General features: G+C 49.2%; 7 protein-coding genes across 7 annotated transcripts; 3 read left to right on the top strand and 4 right to left on the bottom strand.

Moving 5' to 3' along the window:
- Window positions 1-158: 158 nt before the first annotated feature.
- On the top strand, window positions 159-2312 carry L3040_004929 (uncharacterized protein; the record flags this gene model as incomplete). Its single annotated transcript, XM_007288646.1, has 3 exons — window positions 159-382; window positions 432-583; window positions 631-2312. The coding sequence occupies 3 exons, from the start codon at window positions 159-161 to the stop codon at window positions 2310-2312; spliced, it is 2058 nt and encodes a 685-aa protein (XP_007288708.1).
- A 2197-nt stretch (window positions 2313-4509) lies between these two features.
- On the bottom strand, window positions 4510-6536 carry L3040_004928 (uncharacterized protein; the record flags this gene model as incomplete). The annotated part of the gene is made up of 3 exons (XM_007288645.1): window positions 4510-4695; window positions 4745-5404; window positions 5457-6536. The coding sequence occupies 3 exons, from the start codon at window positions 6534-6536 to the stop codon at window positions 4510-4512; spliced, it is 1926 nt and encodes a 641-aa protein (XP_007288707.1).
- Window positions 6537-7374: 838 nt separating this feature from the next.
- L3040_004927 (uncharacterized protein) lies at window positions 7375-8232 on the top strand (the record flags this gene model as incomplete). Its single annotated transcript, XM_007288644.1, has 2 exons — window positions 7375-7863; window positions 7942-8232. 2 exons carry the CDS (start codon window positions 7375-7377, stop codon window positions 8230-8232), a joined length of 780 nt encoding a protein of 259 aa, XP_007288706.1.
- A 56-nt stretch (window positions 8233-8288) lies between these two features.
- Window positions 8289-9300, bottom strand: L3040_004926 (uncharacterized protein; the record flags this gene model as incomplete). Its single annotated transcript, XM_007288643.1, has 3 exons — window positions 8289-8774; window positions 8825-8881; window positions 8962-9300. 3 exons carry the CDS (start codon window positions 9298-9300, stop codon window positions 8289-8291), a joined length of 882 nt encoding a protein of 293 aa, XP_007288705.1.
- Window positions 9301-9735: 435 nt separating this feature from the next.
- Window positions 9736-11934, bottom strand: L3040_004925 (uncharacterized protein; the record flags this gene model as incomplete). Its single annotated transcript, XM_007288642.1, has 1 exon — window positions 9736-11934. One exon carries the CDS (start codon window positions 11932-11934, stop codon window positions 9736-9738), a length of 2199 nt encoding a protein of 732 aa, XP_007288704.1.
- A 351-nt stretch (window positions 11935-12285) lies between these two features.
- L3040_004924 (uncharacterized protein) lies at window positions 12286-16598 on the top strand (the record flags this gene model as incomplete). The annotated part of the gene is made up of 3 exons (XM_066156380.1): window positions 12286-16461; window positions 16508-16518; window positions 16574-16598. 3 exons carry the CDS (start codon window positions 12286-12288, stop codon window positions 16596-16598), a joined length of 4212 nt encoding a protein of 1403 aa, XP_066011793.1.
- A 7329-nt stretch (window positions 16599-23927) lies between these two features.
- On the bottom strand, window positions 23928-27038 carry L3040_004923 (uncharacterized protein; the record flags this gene model as incomplete). Its single annotated transcript, XM_007288640.1, has 3 exons — window positions 23928-24071; window positions 24133-26567; window positions 26636-27038. The coding sequence occupies 3 exons, from the start codon at window positions 27036-27038 to the stop codon at window positions 23928-23930; spliced, it is 2982 nt and encodes a 993-aa protein (XP_007288702.1).
- Window positions 27039-27716: the final 678 nt, after the last annotated feature.

Genomic DNA, 27716 nt, shown 5'->3' with positions numbered 1-27716 from the left:
TTGCCGCCTTCGGACCCGGTCACCAACCAGAATCCCGGCCTGACGATTTGTGCGCCGAGTTCGAAATGCGGACTTTACGAAGCAGAAAGAAAACGAATTCATAACCCTCGACTTCTCAAATTTCTCTGGAGACAAATTTACATCTCAGATCGTCTCCAATGGCACCTCTGTCGTCTGGCGTAGATGCAATGCGTCTGGGGAACCTCGTACTGCCGGCCCGGGGCTTGGGTGGCGGCGTTGGAACCATCTCGGCACACGCTTTCAATGCCGCGCAGAAGAACACTCTGCAAATTCTGGCTGTGACATTCTCCACGATCAGTGTTGCTTCTTCTGTATTAACATTCTACTGGTTTTTGAAAATGCGAAGGAGCTTCAGGCATGAGTAAGCCTCCATAGTCAAGTTACCGAGCGCAAACACTGACCTGCATCAGTCTCATCATGTTGTTGATCCAGAGTGACATGTTCAAAGCTCTGTGGTTCATGATATACCCTATCGTGGTGTTTGTGAATGGGCCTGTAGAAGACACCTCGGCATTTTGTCAAGCCAATGGCTTTCTGATTGCCCTGGGCTTAGAAGCATCTGGTAGGAAACAATTATCGCACACACACGGCTTACTCTAACGATTTTAGATTTTTCGGTCCTCATGATTGCCGTTCATAGCGCCTTATATATATTTAGACCAAAGGCTTCGCGCGGCGAAGGAGGCCTCTACCCATATCGCAAGCTTGCTTACACACTCTGGGTCTTCTTTCCCCTCATGATGGCCTCACTTGCTTTCATTAATGGCAGGCATGCATACGTTTCGGTAGGAACATATTGTTACCTGCCGGTCAGACCATTCTGGTATCGACTGGCCCTGGACTGGATACCCCGATACATTATTTTTGTTATCATCCTCGCTATATACGCATCGATCTACTTCTATGTGAAGTACAGATTCAGCGGGTTTGGGAGACTGGCGAGATACACCTCGCATTCTAACGGCAACTCCTCGAAATCAGTGCAAAAAGCCTACAGGCGGCACAGACATCGACGGCAGAATACGGTCCCATCTACGCCGGTCCTCGCCACTTATGACTGGCTGAAGGGCCATTCTAGGCAGAGCAGTGGTTCCAGGGTGGAGACAGCGGCCAGGAAGCCTTCCGTCTCAACCGAGGATTCATATAGGCTTCAACTCAAAGGCAAGAGGTCCAGTGCTCATCGATTCATGTTTCAGAGCTTGTCTGGCCCGGGCAACTCCTCGCCGGCTCCTCCTTCTGAGGGTTCAGTGATCGAGGACGATTCCTTCGAAGGGCCCACAATGCCCCAACCGCTGCCACCAACCTTACCGGAACCTATATCACCACGAAGTCAATCGGTATCGGAAATTCCATCCCGAGCCACATCCTGGAGAGACAACTTCGTCCGCCGTTTCTCACCCCACAACACCAGTAGGGAGAGCACCACGAGAAACTCCGTAGTCGACATCTTCACCGTTCTACGACGACACCCAGACCAGTCCACCGACTCACCACACCCCATCATCTCCCTCCGCCGTGACGACGCCGAACTCGACCGTACCCGCGAGAAAATCCAGCGCCAACTGCGTTTCCTCTTCATCTACCCCCTCGTCTACATCGGAATGTGGTTCCTCCCCTTCGCGTCCCATGGCCTGCAATACTCCGACCGCTTCGCCACCGATCCGCCCTTTGCACTAACCTGCTGCGCCACAGTGTCGCTATCCCTGCAAGCCGCTGTCGACGCCTGGCTCTTCTCTACGCGCGAGAAGCCGTGGAAACACATCCCCGGCACCAACGGCGGGTTCTGGGTTTCGCTCAAATTCTGGGCGGACTGGACGGGTTTCCGGAAACGGAGGGTGCGGCAAAGCGGGCCGGGCAAGACGCGCGGGGAGGCGCATCGGGAGGCGGTGGCTGCGAGGCAGAGGCTGGTGGATGAGCGGAACGAAGCGCAGGCAGGTGCGTCGCCTAGACCAAGGGGTCCCGATGCGAGGAGAGCGGAGTGGTGGGACTCGATCCCTGACGACGGAGTGATGAACCCTGTGAGAAGAGAGGCGTCGGACCTGTTGGAGAATGCTACGATGTCTGAGGAGAGATTCTCCCACGGGGGACATAAGTTGCTGCTAGGGTCGGGAACGAAGAGGGCAAAGGAGATGGATGAGCTGGCGTTCGATTACGCGAGCTGTTCGGATCCGGGATCTCCAGTCGTGGCCGAGCATCCTACTGCGAAGTTCGAGTACGAGAAAGCGATTGAATTGGTAGAGGCAGGTGGTGTTCCGAAAGACGAGAGCAAAAAGCGTCGAGAGGGGAGATGACGACAGTATATATGAGGGAGTGGGGGTGTCACACAATCGATAAGGGCAGATCCACACATGGTACGGAACTACCGGAACTACCGGTACAGCGAAATGGGGACGGCGTTTTTCGGCTCGGCTGCTCCTTGGACAGCCTGTCAAGGCCACGGAGCTTGGTTCTATTGTCATTTTTAGCGGGATATTGGGTTCAAGGTTTGGGCTTCTGGTTGGTGGCCGGTGCGTCTTCGGGACCCGGTTTTTTTTACTTCAGCGGCATTTTCAGCCTGGCGTTTGGATGGGAGGAAGGATGATACACACATCAGGAGGAACAGTACATACAAAGGTAGCCATGGTGTTTGGTCGATGTGTAAGGGGGGTGGGTGCCTGATAGAGGGGCAGCTGCTCAGGTGGAAAATACCAGTATCACAGCCATGAGATAGTATCTTTCTCAGAAGTTGTTTTTGATACGTGAGTAAGAGTGAATGAGTACCTAGCTATTCTATGAGACAGGCCTGGCTTCGCTACAACCCACCTCCTTTTCGCCAAGGATTGGGGCGAGAGAGTCACGTGATAAAGTCAACAATCACTGTCCGTAGACAGTATGGTGGGTGGTAACTACTGTGTTCGGCGGCCGACCTTTACCCAGATGGACTGGGCGCAGCTATCTCCTCCCAGAGAGCTACACCCTCATTCATGCCTTATCTGTAGGATTCCCCAGGTCGTCCCAGGTTCTTCTGCGCTTCAAGAAACGCCTGCTCTCGTAGTAGACCCAGTCAGTCAATGAATGAATGTCCTTTCACGATCAATCTTGGGCCCCAGTGGTGGTTGTTTGTCCCCTCCCACAAGCTTCTCTCAACCATAAGCGAAGCTCGGCAACATCCATCTTTAAAGATTAGTGTCACCTTCACCCTCAACTTCTGCCAGCGCCCATTCCCCTCCTCCCACCCCATGAAAATTTGTACTCCGTGGCCCAGGCTTTCCCCACCTACCGTCTTTGATACTGGTAGTGACGGGATCACCACATACTCTTCCCCACCAGGAAACCTGACCTCGCACACACATACAGAAATTCTTGAAAACCTCTCCATGTTCTTGGGACTTTTTTCGGTTCTTTTAATCGCAAATCTGTTGGTTTTTTCCATGCCGATCGAGTTATTATCAAAAAGATGTTTTTGTTGTTGTTGTTGTTGTATTTACTAACGTCTAGCGAACCTAGAACGTAGATAGCATGCGCTTCCTCGTCCTGGGGTACGGAGACGTGCAATGCGGAGGGAGGGTTTATAATAAAATACCCCATAATGCAATTCAAAAGAGTGTCGAAACGAGACGAGTAGGTACTCACTCCCCTCCCCTTCCCTTCCCTTTACGAGCGGGATGGATGGATAGTACGAAAAAAAGAGAGAAAAAAAGAAAAAAGTAAGCCCCGATTAAAGTCGAAACTCCGATATGCTTTTCTCGACCTTTTAAGAAAGCCTGCCGGAGATTTCTTCTGATCAGTTCGATAGAGGGGATCGAGCCCTTTTAAAGCGTCTCAGCGATATTTTTCATCTTTCTTCGTGGTGTTGGCCGCATCTCCGTGGTAATCGTTTGAAAGACCTGGCTAGCAGAAGAGGCGCGTGGATACATCGTGGAAAGCAGATTGCCGTAAGCAATAATCAAGTAGAGGAGTTAGAAGTATCGAGGAAAGAAAAAGGCGGCGCGGTTCGTACATTATAAAAGAATCTTCGGTTTGTATATTCGGAGGCGAAGAGGTCGTAGGAGAGATTCCGTTGGCTATTTTTTACTTACGTAGAATCCACCTACATCAAATTGTAGAAAATCATGACGCATTAACGTCACGAGAAATGCGGGTCAGAATCCTTTACAAATCTAGTCAGTTTCATTTAACCAAACCGTCTTAAGTCATCGGTATGTACGTACCGGTATGTACATACCGTGATACAAATACTAGAGTTTTTACAGAACCAGTATTTAAGCCAGTATTTACGAATTACATACTGGCGTTGAACCAAACGGCACCTTAGTATATCTAGGTACATAAGGAGGTGGTGATTCATTTTGGTATCTGTTACTATTTTCAAGACTCGGCTAATAAGCAGAAACGCTGGGCCGTATGCTAATGCTAGGAACTCCATGCATATGCAGGATGATCAATTTTTGGAGGAGGAAACTCCTATGCATATACTGTGATCCCAATTCCTGACTTGTATACCAGGGCTTATTTTCTTTGACCTAGTCGCGGTAGCCTGAGAGGAACAATCATGACGAACGCGACGGCTGATAATACTGCTGACATGACGAAGGTCGCGCGCAAAGATTCTGCGTAGGCGTCTATGACTTGCTCTCTGTAGTGCGGGTCGAGGTTGGCGATTGCTCGAACAGACTTGCGAACCTGCTGGATAACCTAAAATCCACGTCAATGCTGTTGTCCTAAAGAGGGGAGGGATACCAACGTCCTCCTTGTCCGGTCCAGACACCATGCTCTCGAGGTTAAGGAATAACGAATTCTGCAGCACCAAGCTACTCGTCGCTACTCCCAGAACCTGTCCGATAGACCTCCACAAGATCAACGTGCTAGTCACCACAGCCTGCTCCCGCTGTTCAGAGACAGCAAGCACGGTCATGAACGTCGCTGGAAACAAGAAGCCCTGCCCCATACTCTGAGGTACTAGGAACAATAGATATGCCCAATCCGATAATCCCCTCCGCATGAACGATAGTGCCACAGTCCCAATGATGAGGAAGACGCCCCCCAGTACTACGTATAGCTTCAGTCGCTTGGTGTAGGTGATCAGGAACCCAGTTGCAGTGCCAATAGATGAGGAGGCGATTGAAGGTACTATGAGGCGAAGGCCGGAGCTTGTGGCACTTTCGAGTAGGACGGCCTGAAAAAACAGAGGGATGTTGAACATGACAGCATTCATGACAATCGCGCCGAGCCAGTTGGATAGGATGAGCCCGGCTCGAGGATAGCGAGTTACTAGATCCAAAGGCATGATCGGGAGCTCAACTCGCGATTCTACCCAAACAAATAATGGAAAGCAGACACCAAAGATTACAAGCGATGCGATGACCAAGGGATGCGACCATGAGTAGATGTTACCACCAAGATTCTGTAAAAGGAGTCAGCGAGTACTGAGATGTGAGGCGAGGACTTCAACTTACCAGGCCAAGGATGAGAAACGTGATAAAAGTCGTCAGAAGAATCGAACCTTTGTAGTCAAACACCTTCATAGCTTCCCAGACAGTTTTCTTCTCTGCACCCGCCACCAGGCCAAGCTTATTCGGTACGCTCGAGGTTGCGATGCATAAAGCCACTGCGAGAAGCGGTACTTGAATACCAAACTCCCAACGCCACCCCAAGCTGTCTGCAATTGCCCCCCCGGTAGCTGCGCCAAGTGCAGAGCCAGCACCATAAACAATGTTAATATAGGACTGGTATGCCCCGCGGATCTCAATTGGTACGAGGTCACTAGTAATGATCGCGCCCATCGCCATCATACCGCCAGCTCCCAATCCGCAGGCAGCTCGAGCAAGAATAAAGCTAGTCATGCTCTGAGCAAGTGCACACCAGATCGTAGCAAGTAAAAATAGTGACATGCTAAAGATGTAAGGAGGTTTCCTCCCAATTGTATCCGAAAGACGCCCAAACAACGGCTGGAAACTCGTTGAGGTCAATAGGAAAGCTGTCGATAGCCAGGAAGCACTATTGGAGCTGTGGAAGTGAGACGTGATGACCGGGTGAGAAGACACCATGATGGTGCCGTCGAAACAGGCAACGAATTGAGCAGTCAATACTCCTCCGAATATGAGCCAGAACCTCGAGACACTGACGCCAGCAAGGAATGGCGATTTCGGTTTCCCGTCTTCTGGCTCGTACTCCTCTTCGATGGCCTCGTGGCTGCTCGAGCTGCTTGCTTGCGATTTTTTTCGACGTAGAGTACTGGAACAACTTGGAGCACGGGATCTTGATCTCACAATGCCATATCGTCGAGGTCCTCGAAGCATTGCCGTTTCTTGCGACTCTGGCTCGATTCCCAGGCCACTACTGATGGACTGGGACCTTGACAGGAGGTTGTCAAACTCATTTGCTCCGATAGCCATGTCATCCTCATCTCCGAGAGTGTCGCCGGAAGAAATCCCGCGACTATATTCGAGTCCGTTGTGAGCAGAAAGCAGCGATGTATGCTCATTGACCCCGTTTTGCTGGCCCCTCGAGCCGCCACCATTCCCGTTTTCCGCCATTGTCGAACGAGACGAAGAGTGGGATGAAGATCAAAAGCTTGCCGGGGCAAGAGATCGTGTTTCTTGAGGTGCAACAAGAGATGATCTACAAAACAGAACTTCCGTGGGGTAATTAGCTGTGATACGTGAGATTACATCCGATTCATCCGCTGTAAGTGCCAGCAAGTACTGGTGCTTCTAGTCCAGATGGCTGCTGATTCCCAAAAGCTGTGCCTCGACTCTCTTAGGATGGGCGACTGATCAGTATGAGATAAATAGATAAGTTGGAATGGATATTGAAGTTGAAGATAAAGGAAAAGGAAAGAAAAGAAAATTCCAAGTAGGTAAAGACCGGCCTGGCTTGTTTTCTTAATAATAGTCTTCGTAGTAAGAGGAGCACGCAACAAGCCTGCATAGTGCATACAGACATGCCGCACGGAGATTGGCGGTCAAAGGAAAAGATGTGCGTAGGTGGCGAGCTACATCTTGCCTTCATGCCATCAGGAACCAGATTGAAGAGGCATTGACTCTCCGAATATAGTTGTACAACTACTACTACTACCTTGGAAGAAGTTTGGCAGCGTAATTAATTACAAAGGGGCAAGACTTCGGCTGTTTTGCTCCGATACGATATCGATATCGCCACTACGCTTATCGATAAGTGCCAAACCTAATAACCTCCGTACCTACTACCGTACGTACTACCGGTATGTAGATACGAATCTTCAAGAGTCAATTCAGTACATCCACACACAACACTTCCTCCTTGCTTACGGATATCTCTTCTATATCTCATATCTCCATTGCGTTGCGCTGCCTTATTCCTATCCGTCTCTGTATTTCATATTCCCCATCCACCATGCCCACCCTACCTCTCCGCATAGCCATCCTCGAATGCGATACCCCCCTCCCATCCGTGGTATCTAAATACGGCGCCTACGACCGCCTCTTCACCCAACTCCTCAAAGCCGGCGCCGACTCCCTCTCCTCCTCCTCCTCCTCTCCCTCCTACCCTGGGCTCTCGGCTGCCTCCGGATTGGAAATCACAGCCTTTGACGTCGTCACCGCACAGTCCTACCCTCGCCTAGAAGACGTGGACGCTCTGCTGATCACGGGATCGAAATACAATTCCTTCGACAACGACCCGTGGATCCTGAAGCTGGTAGAGTACACGAAACAGGTGCTGGAGCAGAGGAGAGTGAGGATCTTGGGCGTGTGTTTTGGGCATCAGATCTTGGCGCGGGCAATGGGGGTCGAGGTCGGCAGGAGTGAGGGCGGGTGGGAGGTGAGTGTGGTGACTATGGACTTGACGAGCAGGGGCCAGGAGATCTTTGGGAAGAAGAGTCTGGTAGGTCGTGCTCATTTGCGCTCTTCTTTTGGATCTTGAGAATATGGATGCAGTTGGGACTTATGATATGGACGACAGGCTATACATCAAATGCATAGAGACGCCATTTTCTCCTATCCGGAAGGGGTAGAGGGCTTGGCTTCTACCAGCGCTTGTTCTACGCACGCCATGTATGCGAAGGGGAGGTTTATTTCGGTGCAGGGCCATCCCGAGTTTACTCGGGAAATCATGACGGAAGTGTTAGAAGCTCGGCATGCTCAGGGGGTCTTCAGCGACGAGATATACAAGTCAGGGTCGGAACGAGTAGACAGGCACCAAGACGGTGTTGTGGTAGCACAGGCGTTCCTTAAGTTTTTACTAGAGGATTAGTTAGACAAGCGTTATCCTGCTGCAGTTGAGCGTAGAGAGTAGACATCTTCCTTCTTTCACAACTCTGGTTTATTGACTTGGGCCTCGGTAATCAGATCCAACCATTTCGCCAGTCTGTAACCAGCCTTTGCTACCTGCAACTGAATGACAGGTGCAGCGTTCTCATAGTAAGTCCCGTTCAACTCCTGGTTCTCGACGCCTTCCCGGCCAGCAGGGAGAACAGCGGTGCAAACAAACAAGTTTGTTTCCTCCGCCCAACCAAGCGAAGTCGTCGTCGGATCACTCAAGTCGATGCCCTCCAGCCAAGACGGAGCAAAAGACTTATACTCGTTCTCCTTGATAGCCAGAGTGAGATTCTTCGCCCATGCTTCCGCGAAAGGAAGGGCATAACCGCCGACGATTCCTTCCGCAATACTGGTATCCCATACATGGTGGAGGTTGACGTGCTTTCCATCGAACAGGACTTGGATGCCGTTTCCACCTTTCTCGATGTTCTCGACATGAAGAGGTTGATGGATGTCTCCCACCAAGTGGACGACGAACTGTTTGCAGCATCAATATCCCGGTCTGATTTCAATTGTTGGGGACACACCTTAGCAGCCATGTTTCTCAACCCCCCATTTAACTCTGAGTTCAATAGCTGTCTCGTCTAACCCATCACTGTCAGCTCAAATCACCTACGCCGCAATATATACCACATTCAATGCAGGGCGCCATTTTCGAGCTCACATAGTTCTGAATGGCTCCCACCACACACCCTTGCTCGCCACAATCCCGCGCATAACTAACACCACAGCCCCTGGGCGGATCATCCTCCGCATCAATAAAATGGAACGGTGCCGAGAACCTCCCAGCAGCCGTGTACCGGAAGGAGTCAGCCCACGTCGCGATCCCAGCAAGGTATGAATCGGACGTGTTGTGCAAGATGTCTTGGAAGAAGTCGCGGGTGGTAGACTGCACAAAGTTGGACGCGATATAAGCGACTGTTGTGTGGCCAAGAGTCCCCCATGCGATTGTCGTTCCGACGAAGGAGGAGAGGAGGAGGGGAGCAAAGGGCGTCACTATCATTTTTGCAGGATGTAGGAATGGAATGTACTAGAGTGAATTTCGAGTGTTGGTGGAGATTTCAGGATGATGATAAAAATGATGTGGTGGCCGTTGGGGGGGTGGAGGCTGTGTTTATAAACAAGAGATGGGACGAAACAAGCTTTGGCGAGCCAGCCTGATTAGGTGTTGTTGCTAGGAAGCACGACCACGTTCAAGACCGCCCGCAGTCACCAATCATTATTCTAAGTCATGTTTCACATAGTCACTTTCGCAACACTGCCGACGTAGGTCTAAGTCGACGTCTAAGTCACATTACTAACTGTAGAATATATCTATCGACGTTTGCTTTTGCGCATTCTAATACACTTTTAAACGGTGCCCCGGCCCTAGGTATCATTTACATGTATTTAACACTTTATTACAGAGCAGAGCCTTCCTACCTTCTTGAGCCGCTACTCATCCAACCCGTCGCCACAGGTTCAGAAGTTCGCCCTTCATATCAGGAAGTCCAATAGCATCTTGCTCAATTGTAGGATCTGATACTCTCAAACAAGCCTTGACAGCTTCTCCGATATCCCCGTCAAGCTTGATCTCCGGCTTCTCTGCTTCAAGATCCGGTATCCATGTCCGTAGAACAGCCAGGCATGCCTTCTGGCAACCAGTTTTTGCAACAGATCTAAACATAAAGGCGTACACATTTGTTGACTGAGGTTTGCCCTTTCTAGGTGCCATGCGAAAGATCTCGAAAAAAGCTTTCCAGTGTCCGTTTCGGGCGTACAGATCCATCAATCTCATTCGTGAGACGTCTTGAAACAGAGGTAGATCAAGAGACATCATGAGTGCGTGAATGCGGTGTTGCATTGGTGACATTGGTAGACTGTGAAGACCAAACGTATTGCTCAAGTCCATGTAAATCCTCTCCGAAGCTACTTCTCTGGGCATTTCAGGAGTGACTACTTCTTGTATGTTGACCAGGATTTTTTCATCAATGATGTCGATGCCAGATTCGTACATAGCCTGCAGAATTGACGCAGACATTCCGGCGGCTACTTGTGTAGGGCCATGGTAATAACTCTCGCCTTTGTCCTGTCGCAGGATTCCCATGAGAAGGCGTAGATATGATACCGAAGAGATCTTTACCCCGTACTCTTGTAGATCCTCAAAAATTTTAAATAGAGTACTCCTACGATACTCTTCGTGTCCTAGTTCTCGAGCATAACACGCCAACCAAATTCTCGATTCAGCCTCAAACTCATTTGGGAAAGAGGACGAGGCTTCGTCCCAGCAGGTAAGGTAAGGTGCCGTCTGTGAAGAAGAGCCGACCCCTAGTTTCTCAGAAGCAACTTCTGTCGGCAATTGGCTAAGACTGGTCCTCAATTGCCCCAAAATGAATAGTTTCAATTTTTCTTGCTGGAAAGAGCCAGCCAATGGTAGAGTTCCACGCATAATCTTCGTGGCCGTTTCATAATTTCCCGACTCGACTTCGCGCGTTAAGGATTCCTCGAAGGCAACGATGTCGAACCCCGCCTGTTGGTTGGGTGCAGCAAGTACCTCCATGCGGCGTGCTGATGTATGCAATTTCCGAGTCTGCGTCTTTCCGAATATTGCTCCTAGGCTTTCTCTTGGTCGTTCCAGTGCAACTGGAAGTTCAGGTTGGACAGCTGAGGTTTGCGGAGGTTCAATCTCGACATTTGGGTTGTCTAATTCATGTTGAACAGCTCGTTTGAGAATACCACCCCACAGCTTCTCCAACTCAATCTCCTCCCTCTTCTCTTCAGTCAGCATTTGAACAACAATCCGCACTCCATCAGTCCTCCGCCCAAACCCCACAAAATTTTCGTGGCGAGGTGCATCGGGTACTGCTTCGCTTCCTCCCTCAACGACGCCAACATCAACGCAAACCCAGCCGGTCCTCACACCGTCATCGCCAGTATCATCATTTGCACTTCCCATGAGCTTCGCTCTCTTGGCCTTGCGCTTCAACTTCAGCTTCAGTTCGTTTCTTCCCAACAAACCATCCGCGTCGGGTCGTAGTTTGTAATTGCTTCTCAGCCACCGACATAATCGATCAGCAGATACATGCAAATGTCTCTCACTTCGCGCCGTGCCCAGGATCATGAAGAGGTTCGCTCCCAATGCCGGAGGAGGATCGAGCTTTCGTAGATCAAGCAGGGCTAGATCGTCCAGACCGAGGTCGACTGATATTTGTTGCATCAAGGGTTGCAATATCGGAGGGGCTGCATCCGGGAGGTCTGGTAAGCGCTGTCGTTCTGACAATTGCTTCGGCGCTCTTTGAGGCGACTCGACTTGCAGATACCATGGCAATGCGGACACTTGCGATTCCTCGCCCTGGTCATCCAATTTCCTACCCTCCTCCATCACATCCTCCTCCTCCCCCTTCTCCAGTTCCTCGAATTCATTGCTGGTAACATTTCGTTCGCCATCAGCGGTTGCTTGACCATCGTAGACCAGCTGTGACGACAGTCGGATTTGTTGACTTGAGCGGCTGCATCTCACAGATCTTGCATGGACTTGCGGAGCCCGAATGGAAGGCCCAGCGAGAGAGGTGAAGCTCCGGATTATCGATAATCGACAGCTGGCACAGGCAGTAGCAGTGGCAGTGGCAGAGGCACGCAGAGCTCTGCTGGCGACCATTATTTGTAGCCTGGAGTTGGAAGTTTGGTGATCCCCTTTCCTTAAATCAATAGTTGATTGTTATAAGGAAGGTCGGTTATCAGGTCTCGGGAATTCTACGGTAGACAGGGGTGATGACAATTGACAGTAATAGCCAAATTTTTGTTCACCTCGCCTCCTGTCCTCTCTCCATAGTACTCAAGCCGACGCGACAAGCACTCGAATGGCACTGTATCACCATCCTCCTTTGATCTCTACTGTCCTCTCTGCCCTTTAATTCTGTTCCTTGCGTGCCTTCACTTCTTGTTTCTACTTTTTCGTGTACAATACATATACCCTGCTCGGTGCAGCCCTGCCCTGCCCTGCCCGATGATGCTCGTTCAATCTGCGCGCCGGAGAGCTCGCCCTGACGCGATTCGATATCGACCTTTCCATGGCCAATTGCGCCTCCCGTGGCTCTCCCCGACTTTCAACGCCTCAAGAATCAAGCGGCGACGGTTTGTTGCCGACGCTGGACCACAAGCTGGCGGGCCGAGGAGGAGGAGGAATTCTCAAGATGCCTCGAGCGTGCCTCCTCGAAGGGCACTGGCAACAGCCACCGGATACATGCCCATGGACGACATACCTTTTGAGAGGCTGCGAGGCATGCCGCCGCCTACGCCTTCCGGGTCCGCATACGGCTTGAGTGATTCGGATAGCATGCATGGCTATCAGCCCTACCGGTCTCAGCCACTTAACCTTGGTGGCTCGACTACGATGCCCCCCATGAAATACTCGAGGAACTTCAAGGGTATCGGAGGAGACTTGTCGGAGATACACTCTGTGTTTGATGCCTGCCTTCAAGTTGGTAGGATCGAGCGCGCGGGGGTGATACTCCAACGGATATCCCAAATCAATGAGATCCATGCTGTTGACTTGGTCAAGCTTCACAATCGGTACCTCCGAGCTGCTGTGGAGAAAGTTATGACAAGTCCAGGAGACTCAGCTTTACAAGAGCTCCACAAGTGGTTCGAACTTCATATCAGACTCCCGGGCCTTCCACAAGATACGGAAACCGTCGCTTACATGGTGAAGGCATCACTCCAATCCCCTGCCGGAAAACGAGAACGATTGGTGCGAAGATATATGGATCTGCTCAACGAAGACTCTGCTCTGCAGCTGTTAGATGCTCAGGTTTTGACTGCACAAGAAATACACGAAACGACCCAAATCTACCCGAAATACAATTTTGTCATGGAGACGGAAGAGGAGTTGCACAATCCTGATACGGTTGAAGTTGCTCAGTTGGACCAGCTAGAATCGAAAATCCCAACGCCCTCGGTAAAGCCCACTGAACAGAAAGGGTTGGGCCTAAAGTCCTTGAAGAAGTCTCTCTCATTATTCACAACGCTTCCCTACGAGGGCATTGACCTCTCTACAGCATCAGAGGAAATGAAACGAGAAGTCCAACAGCGTCTCGAGAAGAATGCCGTCGAATCGGCCATCGACCGCTGGAGAGATGAAAGTATCCATCTGAGCAAAATGGGTCTGAACACCTCACTGCAAACCAAATCCCTGGGAGCCAGGATGTGGAAGTGGCAAACCGTTTTTGAGCAGTACCTCAAGGATGAGATCGCCAAAGTGGACGCCGCCGAAAATATAACAGCCGAAAAGGTCAACAAAAAAATGCTACCTGAGGACCTGGACCGCGTCATCTACGGGCCATTTCTACGTCTACTTCCCCCTGACAAGCTTGCTGCTGTGACTATCTTATCGGCTATGACTACGATGAGCTCCATGGGTTTGGATAAAGGTATCCCTCTCTCGAACGCCATCATGGCGATTGCAAAGAGTGTGGAAGACGAGTGCGCGTTCGATACTATCCAAAAAGCAAGCAAGAAAAATATATGGCCAAATAGCAATAACCGTCCTGACATTGGACAACTAAAACGGGCCACTCGATTCCGGACATCTAAGCCATTGATCGATCTAGACCAATCGGAAACAGCTGAAGCGCTTGAAGATCGCCAATGGCCCCTTGCTATGAGAGCAAAAGTCGGAGCATTCCTAATGTCTGCACTCATCGAGGTTGCCAAAGTGCCTGTAGCTTTGACCCATCCAGAGACGGGAGAGATTGTGACCCAAATGCAGCCAGCATTCTGCCATGCCCATCAGTACAAGTTGGGCAAAAAGGTTGGAGTTATTATGGCCAACAAAAGTTTGGTGGCAACTTTGAAGCGAGAACCTGTCCACAGTCTTCTCGCAAAACATCTTCCTATGCTTGTCGAGCCTGAACCCTGGTCGGATTTTTCCAAGGGTGGCTTTTTGGCCCATCCTTCCAAGATAATGAGAGTCAAGACTGGAGATAAGGACCAGCGGTACTATGCTGAAGCTGCTATCGGACAGGGGGATATGACCTTGACTTTCAAAGGACTGAATGTCCTCGGCAAAACATCATGGAGGATTAATCAACAGGTCTTCGATGTCATGCTAGAAGCATGGAACGCTGGGGATGCTATTGCCAATATCCCCCCGGAAACCCCGAACTTAAAAGCACCTCCTGAGCCAGAGGCTTCACAGGATCCTCTAGAACGACGTCAATGGATACGAGCGGTCAAGAACGTCGAGAATCACCGAAGCGGTCTGCACTCTCAGCGCTGCTTCCAGAATTTCCAGCTCGAAATTGCTCGCGCGTTAAAGCATGAAGAGTTCTACTTTCCTCACAACGTTGACTTCCGCGGACGCGCATACCCAATCCCGCCCTACCTCAATCACATGGGCGCAGATCACTGCAGAGGGCTTCTGATTTTTGGCAAGGGAAGGGAACTGGGAGAAAGCGGTCTAAGATGGCTCAAGATACACGCTGCAAACGTTTTTGGTTTCGACAAGGCCAGCTTGTCTGAGCGTGAAGCATTTGCGATGAAGCACATGGATCAGATGTTTGAAGCGGCAAAAAATCCTCTTGGAGGTACGAGGTGGTGGCTCAACGCAGAAGATCCATGGCAATTTCTGGCTGCTTGCATGGAGCTCAAAAATGCTATGGAATCGCCCGATCCAACACGTTTCGTTTCCCACCTCCCAGTACACCAAGACGGTACGTGCAATGGACTACAGCATTACGCCGCGTTGGGCGGAGATACTTGGGGTGCCAAGCAGGTGAACTTGGAACCAGCTGATCGTCCAGCGGATGTGTACACCGCAGTAGCGGATCTTGTGAAGGAAAGTATCGCGGAGGATCTCGCAAACGGAAATCAGAAGGCAAAGATTCTTGAGGGTAAAGTCACAAGGAAGGTGGTAAAGCAGACGGTTATGACCAATGTCTACGGAGTCACTTACATTGGAGCAAAAGCTCAGGTCAGACGTCAACTTGTCGCCGCCTTCCCTGGCCTGCCGAATAATGAGGTCATCAACCCGAACTCACTTGCAGCGTATGTTGCAACGAAAATCTTCTCAGCATTGTCCACAATGTTCAAAGGAGCTCACGATATCCAATTTTGGCTCGGAGAGTGTGCTAGCAGAATCTCAACATGTCTGACGGCTGAGCAACTTACCCGTCTGGATTCCGAGTGGCCGAGACTTGTATCAGAAAAGGCAGGAAAAGGTCCAGTCACAAAGACCACTGGAGCAAGGTATACGCCCGCTACGCTCGAGTCGTTGACCCAATTCAAATCTAGCGTTATCTGGACGACTCCTTTGCACATGCCAGTGGTTCAACCATACCGATCCTCCAAATCCAGGATCATCGTCACAAATATGCAGAAGATCAACTTGTCGGAACCACATCGCTCAGATCCTGTCAACAAGCGAAAGCAACTTCAAGGATTCCCGCCTAATTTCATCCACTCATTGGATGCAACTCACATGCTTCTTTCTGCTTTGGAATGCGACAAGCATGGCCTGTCATTTGCCGCTGTTCACGATTCTTTCTGGACACATGCCAGTGATGTTGACAAGATGAACACGGCGCTGAGGGAATGCTTCATCAAAATTCATAGCGAAGATGTTGTCGGCCGTCTCCGAGACGAATTCATAGCGCGCTACCAAGGCGCAATGCGCGTCGCCAATCTCAAAGTAAATACAGCGGCTTACCGGGAAATTTCACTCTGGCGAAGCAATAAAGACCGAGATGTTGGGCGCAAAAGAAGATTACCGAAGACGACCAGGGCCCCTTTCTTAGACGAGCTTCGATTGGAACGCAAGCGAATGCGACTTCTTGCTTCCGATGATCCATTGGAAGTCGAGAAAGGGAAAGAGATGGTGACGCCCACCAGCATCTTCCTGCAGCACTCAGCTGAGCAAGATCTCATCACCGACGACGACCTCGGAGCAGCCGGTCTCGGGGATATCTCAACACGCCAAGCTCGCTTAAATGCAGCGGAGGACGAAAGTTCCGACGCCGAAGAAAATATCGTTGGGGAGAACATGGGCAGCGCCGAGGCTTCGAGCAAGGTCATCGATGAAGAAGGCCTTCTCAGAGACCCTGAAGCCGATGAGCCAGCCGCGATGGACGATGCCACCATTTCCAAGAAGACAAGTTTCGAGAAACGGTTGACGAAAGTCGCCTCACGCGTACCTAAAAGTACTCAGATCTGGCTCCCACTGACTTTCCCCCCAGTTCCTCAGAAGGTTCGTAATCCAATTCTCACAGTTCTGACTATGATATACTTACTGCGTGATCTAGGGAGAATTCGATGTATTCAGATTGATGGACAGCCAGTACTTCTTTTCTTGAGAGAGAAAAACGCGTCACGGAGTGCCACAATCAAGAGCGGCTCATGAACGGCTCTCGTGCCACTCGGCGGGTGATGACGAAATGTGTCGATATTTCATTTATGTAAGGAGTTTTAACTGCATGTGCAGCATAGCGAAGGTCGTTTCCATTTTCGCGGAGCGCCGGCGTTTTGGAACAGAAAAGAACCGCTAGAGAGTTCGCGCGGGCGGGAAGGTGGGAGGTGTGCTGTATGTACGATACGGAAAATAAATCGATTCGGCAAGGATTGGAGTTGCGAGCGAAAGGTCGTTTGCGTCACACTCTTCCCACTGAGCAGGTGGGGATTATGTAGTTCGCGAAATGTATAACCACGCATATCTCAAGTCACGGGCTCGCTCATGTGATGCCATGGACACGCAAATCACCTTTCCTTTTTTGTCAGCCAGCCACGTGGACAAGCCAAAGGGCATAGAAAGGTTTCCAGAGGCAGAGAGAGACCTCGTGGAAGGTTGGCCTAGCCTAGCCTAGCCAGGCTGACGTGACGGACCATTCATTCCGGCGCTCTTAGAGAAATAGAGGCAAAGCTGTCGTTGATTTGATCTGACTGACGGTGAACGAGGCCCGGAAACTTTGGCAAGGTAGGGGGGAGTAGGCGTCGGGGGGTGGTTGATGGTTGGTGGTGGGGTGATGGTGAGGAACGCAGGTAGCTAGCTAGAGCTATCAGACTGGGCTAGGTCAGGCGTTGCGTTGCGTTGCGTTGCAAAAAGAGGAGGAGGAGGGAGGTGGTTTGTGTGTGTGTGTGTGTGTGTGTGTGTGTGATCTTTTGGATTTCTTTTCTTTCAACCTTGGTTTTTGGGGTAGGGTTGGGTAGCGTAGGGTAGGGTTGGGTAGGGTTGGGGGTAACTAAGGCTCAGGTTTTGAGTTGAGTTGAGTTGTCCTGTCCTGTCCTGTCCGTTTTTGCAACGATGGATGGATGAATGAATGTGACGCAGCAGCTGCTAGCTTATATCCTCTAAGATTGGAATGTTTTTGCTACATCTAATATATATATATATGTATATTTTTCCTTTTTTGGTAGGCGGGGGGGGCTGTGCTTGGAGGATGGTTTTGAAAAGCGAGAGAGAGAGAAGAATCTTCTTTCCAGAACCACTAGCCATTCTCACCCTCATCCTCACTCTCTTTCTCCGACCGCTACTGTATATATGTATGTACACATGTATGTATGAACTAATTAATTAATTACTCAATCAATCAATCGTCCGCTCGCTTACTTACGTAGGTGCCCAGGGCCTGCCTCTCTCCTTCTAATTTATAATATTTAATATTTTTTTTCCTGTCCGTTTTTTCTCTTTTTCTTTTTTTCCCTTCCTTTTTTTTTCTTTCCTTTTTTCCTTTCCTTTTTTCTTTTCTTTTTTCTTTTCTTTTCCTTTTCCTCTTTTCCCTTTCTTTCCTTCCCTTTTTTCCTTTCTTTTTTCTTTTCCTTTTTCCTTTCCTTTCCTTTTCCTTTTATTTTTTCCTTCCTTTTTTCCTTCCTTTTTTCCTTCCCTTTTTCTTTTCCTTTCCTTTTTTCTTTTCTTTCCCTTTTTCTTTTTCCTTTTTCTTTTTTTCTTTTCTTTTTTCTTTTCTTTTTTCTTTCCTTTTTTCTTTTCTTTTTTCTTTTCTTTTTTCTTTTCTTTTTTCTTTTCTTTTCCTTTTCCTTTTCCTCTTTTCCCTTTCTTTTCTTTCCTTTTTTCCTTTCTTTTTTCTTTTCCTTTTTCCTTTCCTTTCCTTTTCCTTTTATTTTTTCCTTCCTTTTTTCCTTCCCTTTTTCTTTTCCTTTCCTTTTTTCTTTTCTTTCCCTTTTTCTTTTTCCTTTTTCTTTTTTTCTTTTCCTTTTCCTTTTTTTTTAAAAAAGGTAACGGGACTCTAACTCTAATCATTAAGCAAGAAAAGTCGTTCGAGTTCCGGAATCAAAAGAAAAGAAAAAACCGTTCTTTAATTTATAATTTTTTCTTTTTTCTTTTCTTTTTTCTTTTCTTTTTTCTTTTCTTTTCTCTTTTCTTTTTTCTTTTCTTTTTTCTTTTCTTTTTTTTAAAAAAAAAGTGACCGGACTCCAACTTTAATTAACAAGTAAAAAAAGTCGTTCGATTTCCGGAATCGAAGGAAAGGAAAAAACCGTTCTCTAATTTATAATATTTAATATTTTCTTTTTGTCCGTTTTTCCTTTTCTTTTTTTCTTTTCCTTTTCCTTTTTCCTTTTTTTTTTCTTTCTTTTTTTCCTACCTTTTTTATCTTTTTTTCCTTTTCTTCCTTTTTTCTTTTTTTCCTTTTTTTCCTTTTTTTCCTTTTTTTCCTTTTTTTCCTTTTTTTCCTTTTTTTCCTTTTTTTCCTTTTTTTCCTTTTTTTCCTTTTTTTCCTTTTTTTCCTTTTTTTCCTTTTTTTCCTTTTTTTCCTTTTTTTCCTTTTTTTCCTTTTTTTCCTCTTTCCCCTTCTTTTTTTAACCCACTTTACTTACCCACCCATCCACCCACCCTCAAAACTCCCGAAACCTATGCCTATCTATCTACCCACTACAAATCAAGAATACGATTCTAATCCGAGGCTCTTGGTCACTCACTTACCTATTCTTTCACTTACCCACTCCCTAACTTACTCACTCTTTCACTTACCCATACACACACACACCCACTTATACACACCCATACACCTATACCCTTAAAAGCCACTGACCATTGACCACTGACTAACTACCAAGAACCAACCACCAACCCACTATCCCTAAAAACCAAAAACCAATTAATCGTCGGCTCGCTTAAGTAGGCCTCCTTACAGCCTTTCAGTCTTAGTCGGTATAAGCGATTGCGGATCGGAAGCGAGTGCGGATTTTTCGAGTGTATTGGAAATTCTTTTATACTATAACAATTATTATTACAATTAATTAAAACATATTTATTTAAATAATTAATTTACGAATATACCTTTTCCCGAAACGTTTAAAATCGTATTATCAATCGGTATAAAGCTTGCTGCTAAGCAGCAAGTTAAAGAAAATCTTGAATCTGTTGCAGAATCTGCTGCGAAACAATGATAAATCGTCGATAAGATTTTTTAAAAAAAGAAATAGATGCTAAATATCGTAAAGAAGTCGATTTACGGATAGCTGAGCGCGAGCGTAAAAGGATTATACGAAAACGCTACAGGCTTAATTATTAAAGACGACGATGTAATACTTGTTTTAATTTTCGATTCGAAAGAGATTTAATGTTTGCAATAACCTTTTACGCGTTAAATTTTGCGGCCTTGTAAAAAAAAGTATTCCTCGACCAACTCTTTCTCAACTTAAACCTTTTCTTAATAACGATGATCTAATGATTATAACCGATATTATTAAAGACTTCTTTTTAAAGCAAAATATTTTTCCTCTTCTTAATATTAATATTAATATTAATATTAATATTAATATTAATATTAATATTAATAATGATAGCTTTAATTCTAATAATAATAGAGATTCAAACGATTCGTTGCGTAAAGTAAAAAACGAGTTAGATTTTAATAAAAAGAATAATCGATAATCAAATGTTTTATCGGACAATACGATTTTAGATATTTCGAAAGAAGGTATACTCGTAGATTGATTATTTATATAAATATTTCTTAGTTATAATAGTAATTGCTATAGTATAAAAGAATTTCCAACATATTCGAAAAATCCGCACTCGCTTCTAATCCGCAATCGCTTATACCGACTAAGACTGAAAGGCTGTAAGGAGGCCCACCTAAGCGAGCCGACGATTAACCATCCATCCATCCCCAGAAATAATACCACACCACCGTAATAAAAACAACCAACCCCCTTCCCCTCCCTCCCTCCCAGCCTTTACGTACGTCCTGTATATACCTATGTATGTAATAAGTAAAGAGAGAAGGTATCGGTACTACGGTACAAGCTTAAGTATTTAGTATTACCTCATTCGAAAGTGCTTCGAGAGTTTAGTTTCTACTGGAAGCACCCTGGGTACTCTACCCTCGAAGGGGAATACTGGTACCTAGGTACTTATGCCTGTACCGTGGTACTACGTACTACGTATGTATATGAGCTGGTGCGGACGGTGCTTTATAGGCCGGCTAGTATGCATCTATTTCGTCTCTCTTACCTACCTACTTACATATTATCCCCCTCCTCTTTCTTAGCCTCTCTCTCTCTCAGCCTCTCTTTCTCTCTCTCTCTCTCAGCCTCTCACTCCTTCCTAATCGTCCGCTCGCTTAGCTTGGCTTGGCTTAAGTTGCAGCAGCGCGGAAGGCAGAAAGAAAGAAATGCAGATCCTTCAATCTGCAATCGTGTCAGCGGTAAAACCTGTGCAATTTGAACGAATAGTAGAGGTCTACGAGGTAGGATACGGAGGTGGCGAAGGACAAGAAGGGATTGAGAAATGAGAGATGAGAGATGAGAGGTGGTGATGATACCGGTTACCTTACACGGGGGGTTTTTTTTTTTTTTTTTTTTTTTTTTTTTTCTTGGAAAAAAAGGCGAGAGGCGAGGCATAATTTAGTTATTTAGGTTTTTATATATATATATTTTTTAAAACTTTTTATTAATACAATCCGGGTAATGCCTACGTCCCCCTCCTTCCTCCCTTCCTCCTCTCCCTCCGTATCAATCAGCTAGCTTCTCGAAATACCTACGCAAGAAAGGGAGGGTCCTCGTGTAAAGAAGACGAACCTCTCATCTTTTTCACGTTTTTTCTTTTCCTTTTTTCTTTTCCTTTTTTCTTTTCCTTTTTTCCTTTCCTTTTTCCTTTTCCCTTTCTTTTTCCTTTTCTTTTCCTCTTTCTTTTCTTCTTATCTTTCCCTTTTCTCTTTCCCTTTTTCCTTTTTCCTTTTTTCCCTTTTTTTTTCTTCCCTTTTTCCTTTTTCCTTTTTTTTCTTTTTTCTTTTTTCTTTTTTCTTTTTTCTTTTTTCTTTTTTCTTTTTTCTTTTTTCTTTTTTCTTTTTTCTTTTTTCTTTTTTCTTTTTTCTTTTTTCTTTTTTCTTTTTCCTTTTATCTTTTCTTTTTTCTTTCCCTTTTTATTTTCTTTTCTTTTTCCTTTTCCTTTTTTTTTAAAAAAAGGCGACGGGACTCCAACTTTAATCACCAAGCAAAAAAAGTCGTCGATTTCCGAAATCGAAGGAAAGGAAAAACCGTTCTTTAATTTATAATATTTTCTTCCTTTTTCCTTTTTTCTTTTTTCTTTTTTCTATTCTTTTTTTCTTTCTTTTTTTCCTTTTCCTTTCCTTTCCTTTTTCCTTCTCTTTTTTTCCTTTCCTCTTATCTTTTCCTTTTTCTTTTCCTTTTTCTTTTCCTTTTTTTTTTTTTTTTTTTTTTTTTTTTTTTTTTTTTTTTTTAAAAAAAAAAAAAAGTAACGGGATTTCAATTTTAATCACTAAGCAAAAAAAGTCGTTCGATTTCCGGAATCGAAGGAAAGAAAAAAACCGTTTTTCAATTTATAATATTTTCTTCCTTTTTCCTTTTTCCTTTTTCCTTTTTCCTTTTTCCTTTTTCCTTTTTCCTTTTTCCTTTTTCCTTTTTCCTTTTTCCTTTTTCCTTTTTCCTTTTTCCTTTTTCCTTTTTTTTTTTCCTTTTTTCTTTTTTCCTTTTTTCTTTTCCTTTTTTCTTTCCCTTTTCCTTTCTTTTTTCCTTTTTTTTTTTTAAAAAAAAAAAAGGTGACGAGATTCCAACTCCAATCACTATGCAAGAAAAGTCGTTCGAGATCCGGAATCGAAAGAAAAGAAAAAACCGGTCTCTAATTTATAATATTTAATATTTTCTTTCTTGTCTTTTTTTCCTTTTCCTTTTTCCTTTTTCCTTTTTCTTTCCCTTTTTTTTCCTTCCCTTTTTTTTCCCCTTTTTTTTCCCCTCTGCCTTTTCCTTTTTTCCTTCCCTTTTTTCTTTTCTTTTCCCTTTTCCTTTTTGATTTTCCTTTTTCCTTTTTCTTTTCCTTTTTTCTTTTCCTTTTCCTTCCCTTCTTTCCTTTCCTTCTTTCTTTTCCTTTTTCTTTCCACCTTTTTCCACCTTTTTTTTCATCTTTTTTTCCTTTTTTTCCTTTTTTTTCCTTTTTTTCTTTATTTTTTCATTTCTTCCCCTTCCCCCCTTTTTTTAACCCCCCCCCCCCCCCCCCCCTTTTTTTTTAACCCACTCATCCTCCCCCTTATCCTCCCCACCTACCCACTCACCCCCAAAACTCTCGAAACCCATGCCCATCCATCCACCCATCCACCCACCCACCACAAACCAAGAATAAGGACGATTCTAATCCGGGGCTCTTGGTCACTCACTCCCTCACTCACCCATCCTCCCACCAACACCCACACACCCACCCACACACCCCTAAAAGCCACTAACCACCACTAACCAACCACCCATACCCACCCACCAAAAACCAACCAACCAAGAACCAACCAACCAACCATCCCCAGAAATAGTACCATTCCATACCATACCATACCGTACCATACTATACCACCGTAATAAACCCTCCCTCGCCCCCTCCCCCCCTTCCAGCCTTTACATACATACCTACCTACCCTATATAATAAATAAATAGAGAAAGAAGGTACCGGTACCACGGTACAGGCCTAACCAAGTACTAACCAAGTACTAACCAAGCATTACTTTACCCCCCTCGAGGGTGCCTCGAGAGTTTACCTAGTTTTCCACTTCAAGCACCTTCTTTCTTGGGTACCCTTAGCCTCGAGGGGGAATACCTACTCCTGCGACGTAGTATATGAGCTGGTGCGGACGGCGCTTCATGGGCCGGCTGGTATGCATCCATCTCGTCTCTACCTACCTACCTACCTACCTACCTACCTACCTACCCAGCTCAGCTTGCTCTGGCATACAACAACTCGGTATCCGCGCGCGGGAAACTTGCCTCCTTTGCCCGCTCGCCCTTGGCGGCGATTAAACATGGTAAAACATTTCCACATTATATGTCAGGACCGAGATCTACAAAAAAAACTAACCACCCCTGAAAAAAACTTTTTGTACAACGAAAGGTATAGAACATCCGCTCCCACCACCACCCTGCCCACAGAGATTCCAGGTACATCACAGACAGGCCATCTCAACTCCGGATGGTTTTTTTCCATTCCCAAAACACCACGGCCATCAGATGACCACATTAAACATTGACAGATTCCTCCCTTCATTTCGATAGGTCGTCGTCGTATTAATCGTTTCCTCTCTCTGCCAATGGACCGGTCCATGCCGGTCCCCAGATGCCCCGTCTCAAGAGTCGAGTGACCATCGCCGTGACGCCGTGCCCGACCAAGCCCAGCCCAGCCCAGAGCGGCCGGACGGGCGCGGCTATAAAGCCAAGCCAGTCCCGTCCCCCGTCCATCGATACAGCGACAGCACTTCCCGCCTTCGTAATTGCTGTTCGCCGAAATCCTCGGGCACGCGTCCCTTCACCTGAGCCAGCGCCGAGCGCATCACCTTGCGGAAATTCCTCTGCCCGTCGGGTTAGCACAACCGGTGTCGCGCGGCGATGCGGGGCCCCGGAAGAACTCACCTGGTACTCCGTATTCAACGTCACGACGCACGCCTCGTGCGCTCGCACGATGCTCTCGCAGGCCTTGACCACACTCGGCGACGCCTCCACCTGGAGCTTGTCCGCAATCAACAAGAGCAAGAAACTTCCCTGCAGCAGGTAGACCCCAAAGAAGAACGGCATGCATCCCATGCCCGGGTCGTACTCGAGGATCCGGTCGATGGCGGCCGCCGCGCTGACGGCGTGGCCGGTCGCGTTGATGAAGCTCTGCGACGAGATCCAGAGGTCGTTGTCGTCGAGGAGGGAGATGGGGTCCCACTTCCCCGTGAGGAGGATGTGGAGGACGTGCATGACGTGGGTCCCGTACGCGACCACGATGCGAGTCTGGATCTCGGCTTCACGGGCGGAGGATGCGGTGTGAGCGGTGTGAGCGGTGTGCATGGAGTGCACGGAGGGGGTGCCGACATCGCTGTGATCCACGTTGGTCGGGGGTTGGCTGGTTGCAGAGAGTCCGTCCATGTGGAGATCGGCCTGCGGCTCCTCGGTCCTGCTCAGGTTGCGCGCCTCAAAGTCTCGCAGGCTCTCGCCGTACGCGTCCAGCTGCCGAGAGATCTCCCGGGCGTGGTCATCCCATTCGTGAGCAGACCGGAAGCCAAGCCCGAACCGCGGATGGTTCTTGGCGTGATTGAGATCGACGATCTCGCCGAGGATCGTCATGAGAGGGAGGAAGTATCCGAAGATGCTATGCCCGGTACACTCAACCCCCGGCCCTCTCCTCCGCACCCTCGGCGTCCCCTCGGGGGAAGTGACGTGGATGCTCGAATCCCCGGTGTAGAACTCCCCCGCCTGCCACCGCGTGTCATCCATGGGCTGGAGCAGCCCGTCGCATTCGATGTCGAGGAGGAAGAGGGGGCGGTTGTAGCAGAGGGCGAGATGACGATCGACGGTGTAACACAGCCACCAGATCCTCCGTCGCTCCTCTCGCTCTTCCTCGCTGACGCCTGCTGCGGAGAGGCCCCCCGCCTCGCCATCGGCGCCTGCGTCGTGGCTACCGTCGGCTGCCGGCGGAGGCGCCCCCGGTGGCAGTTCTCGCCCCAGCTTGAGTTCGCGGGCGAGCGACCACGCCTGGTTCCACCACCGGAGGCTGGCGCCCTTGTACTCGCTCGCCGAGACCACCGTGGCGAGATGGATGTAGGTGACCACGTCATCCAGGGTCCCGGCCGCCCCGAACGCACACGTCTCCCCATTCAAGACGGCGGGGTGCACCGATCCCGGCAGGGCCACGCCCAGCCCGCCGAGGGCCACGCCGTTGATGGCAGTGCTGGTGGAGAAGCTCGGCGACGGCTCGTCCCCCGCCGAACCGTGAATGAGAGGCTTCAGGAGTCCGACGGTGAGTTCGAGCAGCCGTTGGCAGACGCGTCCACGCGACGACGGGGGCGCGGTCAGGAAACTTGCATCGCTCGTCTGGGCGACGACCCACAGCATACTGGCGAGCAGGGCGGGCGTGCACGGTCTCGGCTTGGTGCGGTGCAGGATGGACTGCTTGCGGAACACGTAGCCGAGCACGTATGGCGACGTCGGATGCATCAGCGCCGACGACGAACTGGCAAAGTACAGGTCCAACAAGTCACACGCGAGGGAGACCGGGATGATGTTGCCCAGATAGGGGATGAGGGGTTGCAGCACCGGGAGGCGGAGGGTGGTGCTGAAGCTCGGACTCGGGACGTGTTGCCGATACTGATTGGAGGGCGAGGGCAGCGACATCCATCCGGGCGAGGCCGCCTCTGACGCCATGGGGAAGCCGGAGATCGGCGAGTCGCCAAGGTGGAAGGGACCCGGGGTCGTGCTCGGCGCCGGGTAGTGTGTCGTCGGGCTCGGGGCTTGGATGGCGTACGACAGATCAAAGCCGGGGAGGCTGCCCTGTCCGGCCGCGAAGCTGGATTGGCCGCCCCCGCTCCCGGTGCTCCCACGCAGCAGGTGGGACTCCAGGGCCGGCCTGTAGCCGTGCAGGCTGGAATAGCTGCTCATGGTCAGGGAAGCGGGGCTCTCGATCTGATCCGGATCCGCGCGACTCGCCATGTGAGGCACGAGTCCGGTCAGGCTCTCGAGGCTCCCGGCTCGCTGCAGTCGCCCCTGCGTCGCATCCCGCCCCGAGGCTGGGTCGAGCTCGGACGCCGTCCTCCCGAGGCAGAGACTGAGGGACCTGGAGGCTTGCGATCGCCGCAGGACGCCCGTCTCCTGCTGGGTCGGGGTCGCGGAGGACGACTCGTGTTCATGCCGCGACTCGGGCGGCGAGGCGGGCTCGTCGGAAGACTGCCCGTGGCCCTGGCCACCGCCGCTGGGGGCCTCCTGGCCGCCGCTGGCGGCGGTCGCGGCGGCTTGCTGGGCCAGATCTTTGCGCGACGCCTTGCCTCGCTTCTTCCTCTCCCGAATGTACTCGCAGCCGAGACCGAATTCTGTTCGCCATCAGCCGCTATCCCGTGCTGGGCATGCACGCACGTTGGCGCCCGGAGGACGGACTCACCCACACAATGGGCGCAAGGGCTCTGCCCGTCGCACTTGGTCCGGAGCTGGTTGCACTGGTCGCACGCGCGGCTGATCCGTCGGCGAATGGGGCCCGAAGATGCACTGCTGAGCCCCCTCCCCTGGCCCGCCGCGCTGTAGGGGTGCTGGCGGTGCTTGTGATTCTGGCTCCGCTGGACCTCGTGGTCGTTCCGGGGAACGTGACTCACCTCGACGTGTTGGTGCTGTTGGTGGTGCTGTTGGTGCTGTTGGTGCATCTGCTGGAGCGCATACTGCGATCCGTCGGCGAGGGTCTGGAGCCCCGCGTGCGGCATGTGATTGGAAGGCAGGTGGCCGTTCGGTAGCATGCTACTCGAAGGCAAGGCATCGTAGGCCGAGTAACGATGCAGAGGGTTCGAGAGCATTCTGACGGGTGGGGTTCTCGATGCGGTGGGTGTTGATGATGGCTTGTTGTTGAAGTCATATGCCGATTTCGCAGGCCTGCGGAGAAACGGTGCTCTGGTGAGGGAGGGAGGGAGGGAGGAGGACAGGAGGACAGGAGGACAGGAGGACAGGAGGACAGGAGTACGTAGGTCGGTTAGTTTAGCGATGTCACGACGTCGATGGACCGCCAACGGAGGTTGTCTGCATCTGGCGCGGTGCCCGGAGCCGAAGGGAAGTGGCACCTGGTGGTCACTTTTGGATCATCCGTAGGGGGACGGGTGGGCGTTGGATGGCGGAGGAGGCTTTCCACGCTGACAGCGGCAACTAAGTCAGTACCGGTAGTAGCGTACCTATCTAATCGTGTCGTGTCGATGGCAACGGCGGGCTCGACATGGGCACGGCGTGAGTGGCAGCGGTGGAGGGTAGGGTAGGGTAGGGTCGGGTCGGGGTAGGGTCGTGTAAGGTCGTGTAGGGTCGTGTAGGGTCGTGTAGGGTCGTGTAGGGTCGTGTCGTGTGAGTGTCGTGTGATGTGGTGGTGTAAAGCAGTGTGTAATGGAAAGTCATGTACGAAGAGCAGGCCGGGCTGTAGGATTGTAGGATTGTAGGATTGTAGCGTACCGGTAGATGGGCATGATCCGGAAGAGAAGAGGAAGGGGGAG

This window comes from Drepanopeziza brunnea (genome assembly GCF_022702325.1).
Source record: "Drepanopeziza brunnea f. sp. 'multigermtubi' strain 214-2 chromosome Unknown ctg7, whole genome shotgun sequence".
Taxonomy (NCBI): domain Eukaryota; kingdom Fungi; phylum Ascomycota; class Leotiomycetes; order Helotiales; family Drepanopezizaceae; genus Drepanopeziza; species Drepanopeziza brunnea.
The sequence above is the reverse complement of the archived record's forward strand: the minus strand, read 5'-3'. Positions and strand labels throughout refer to the sequence as shown.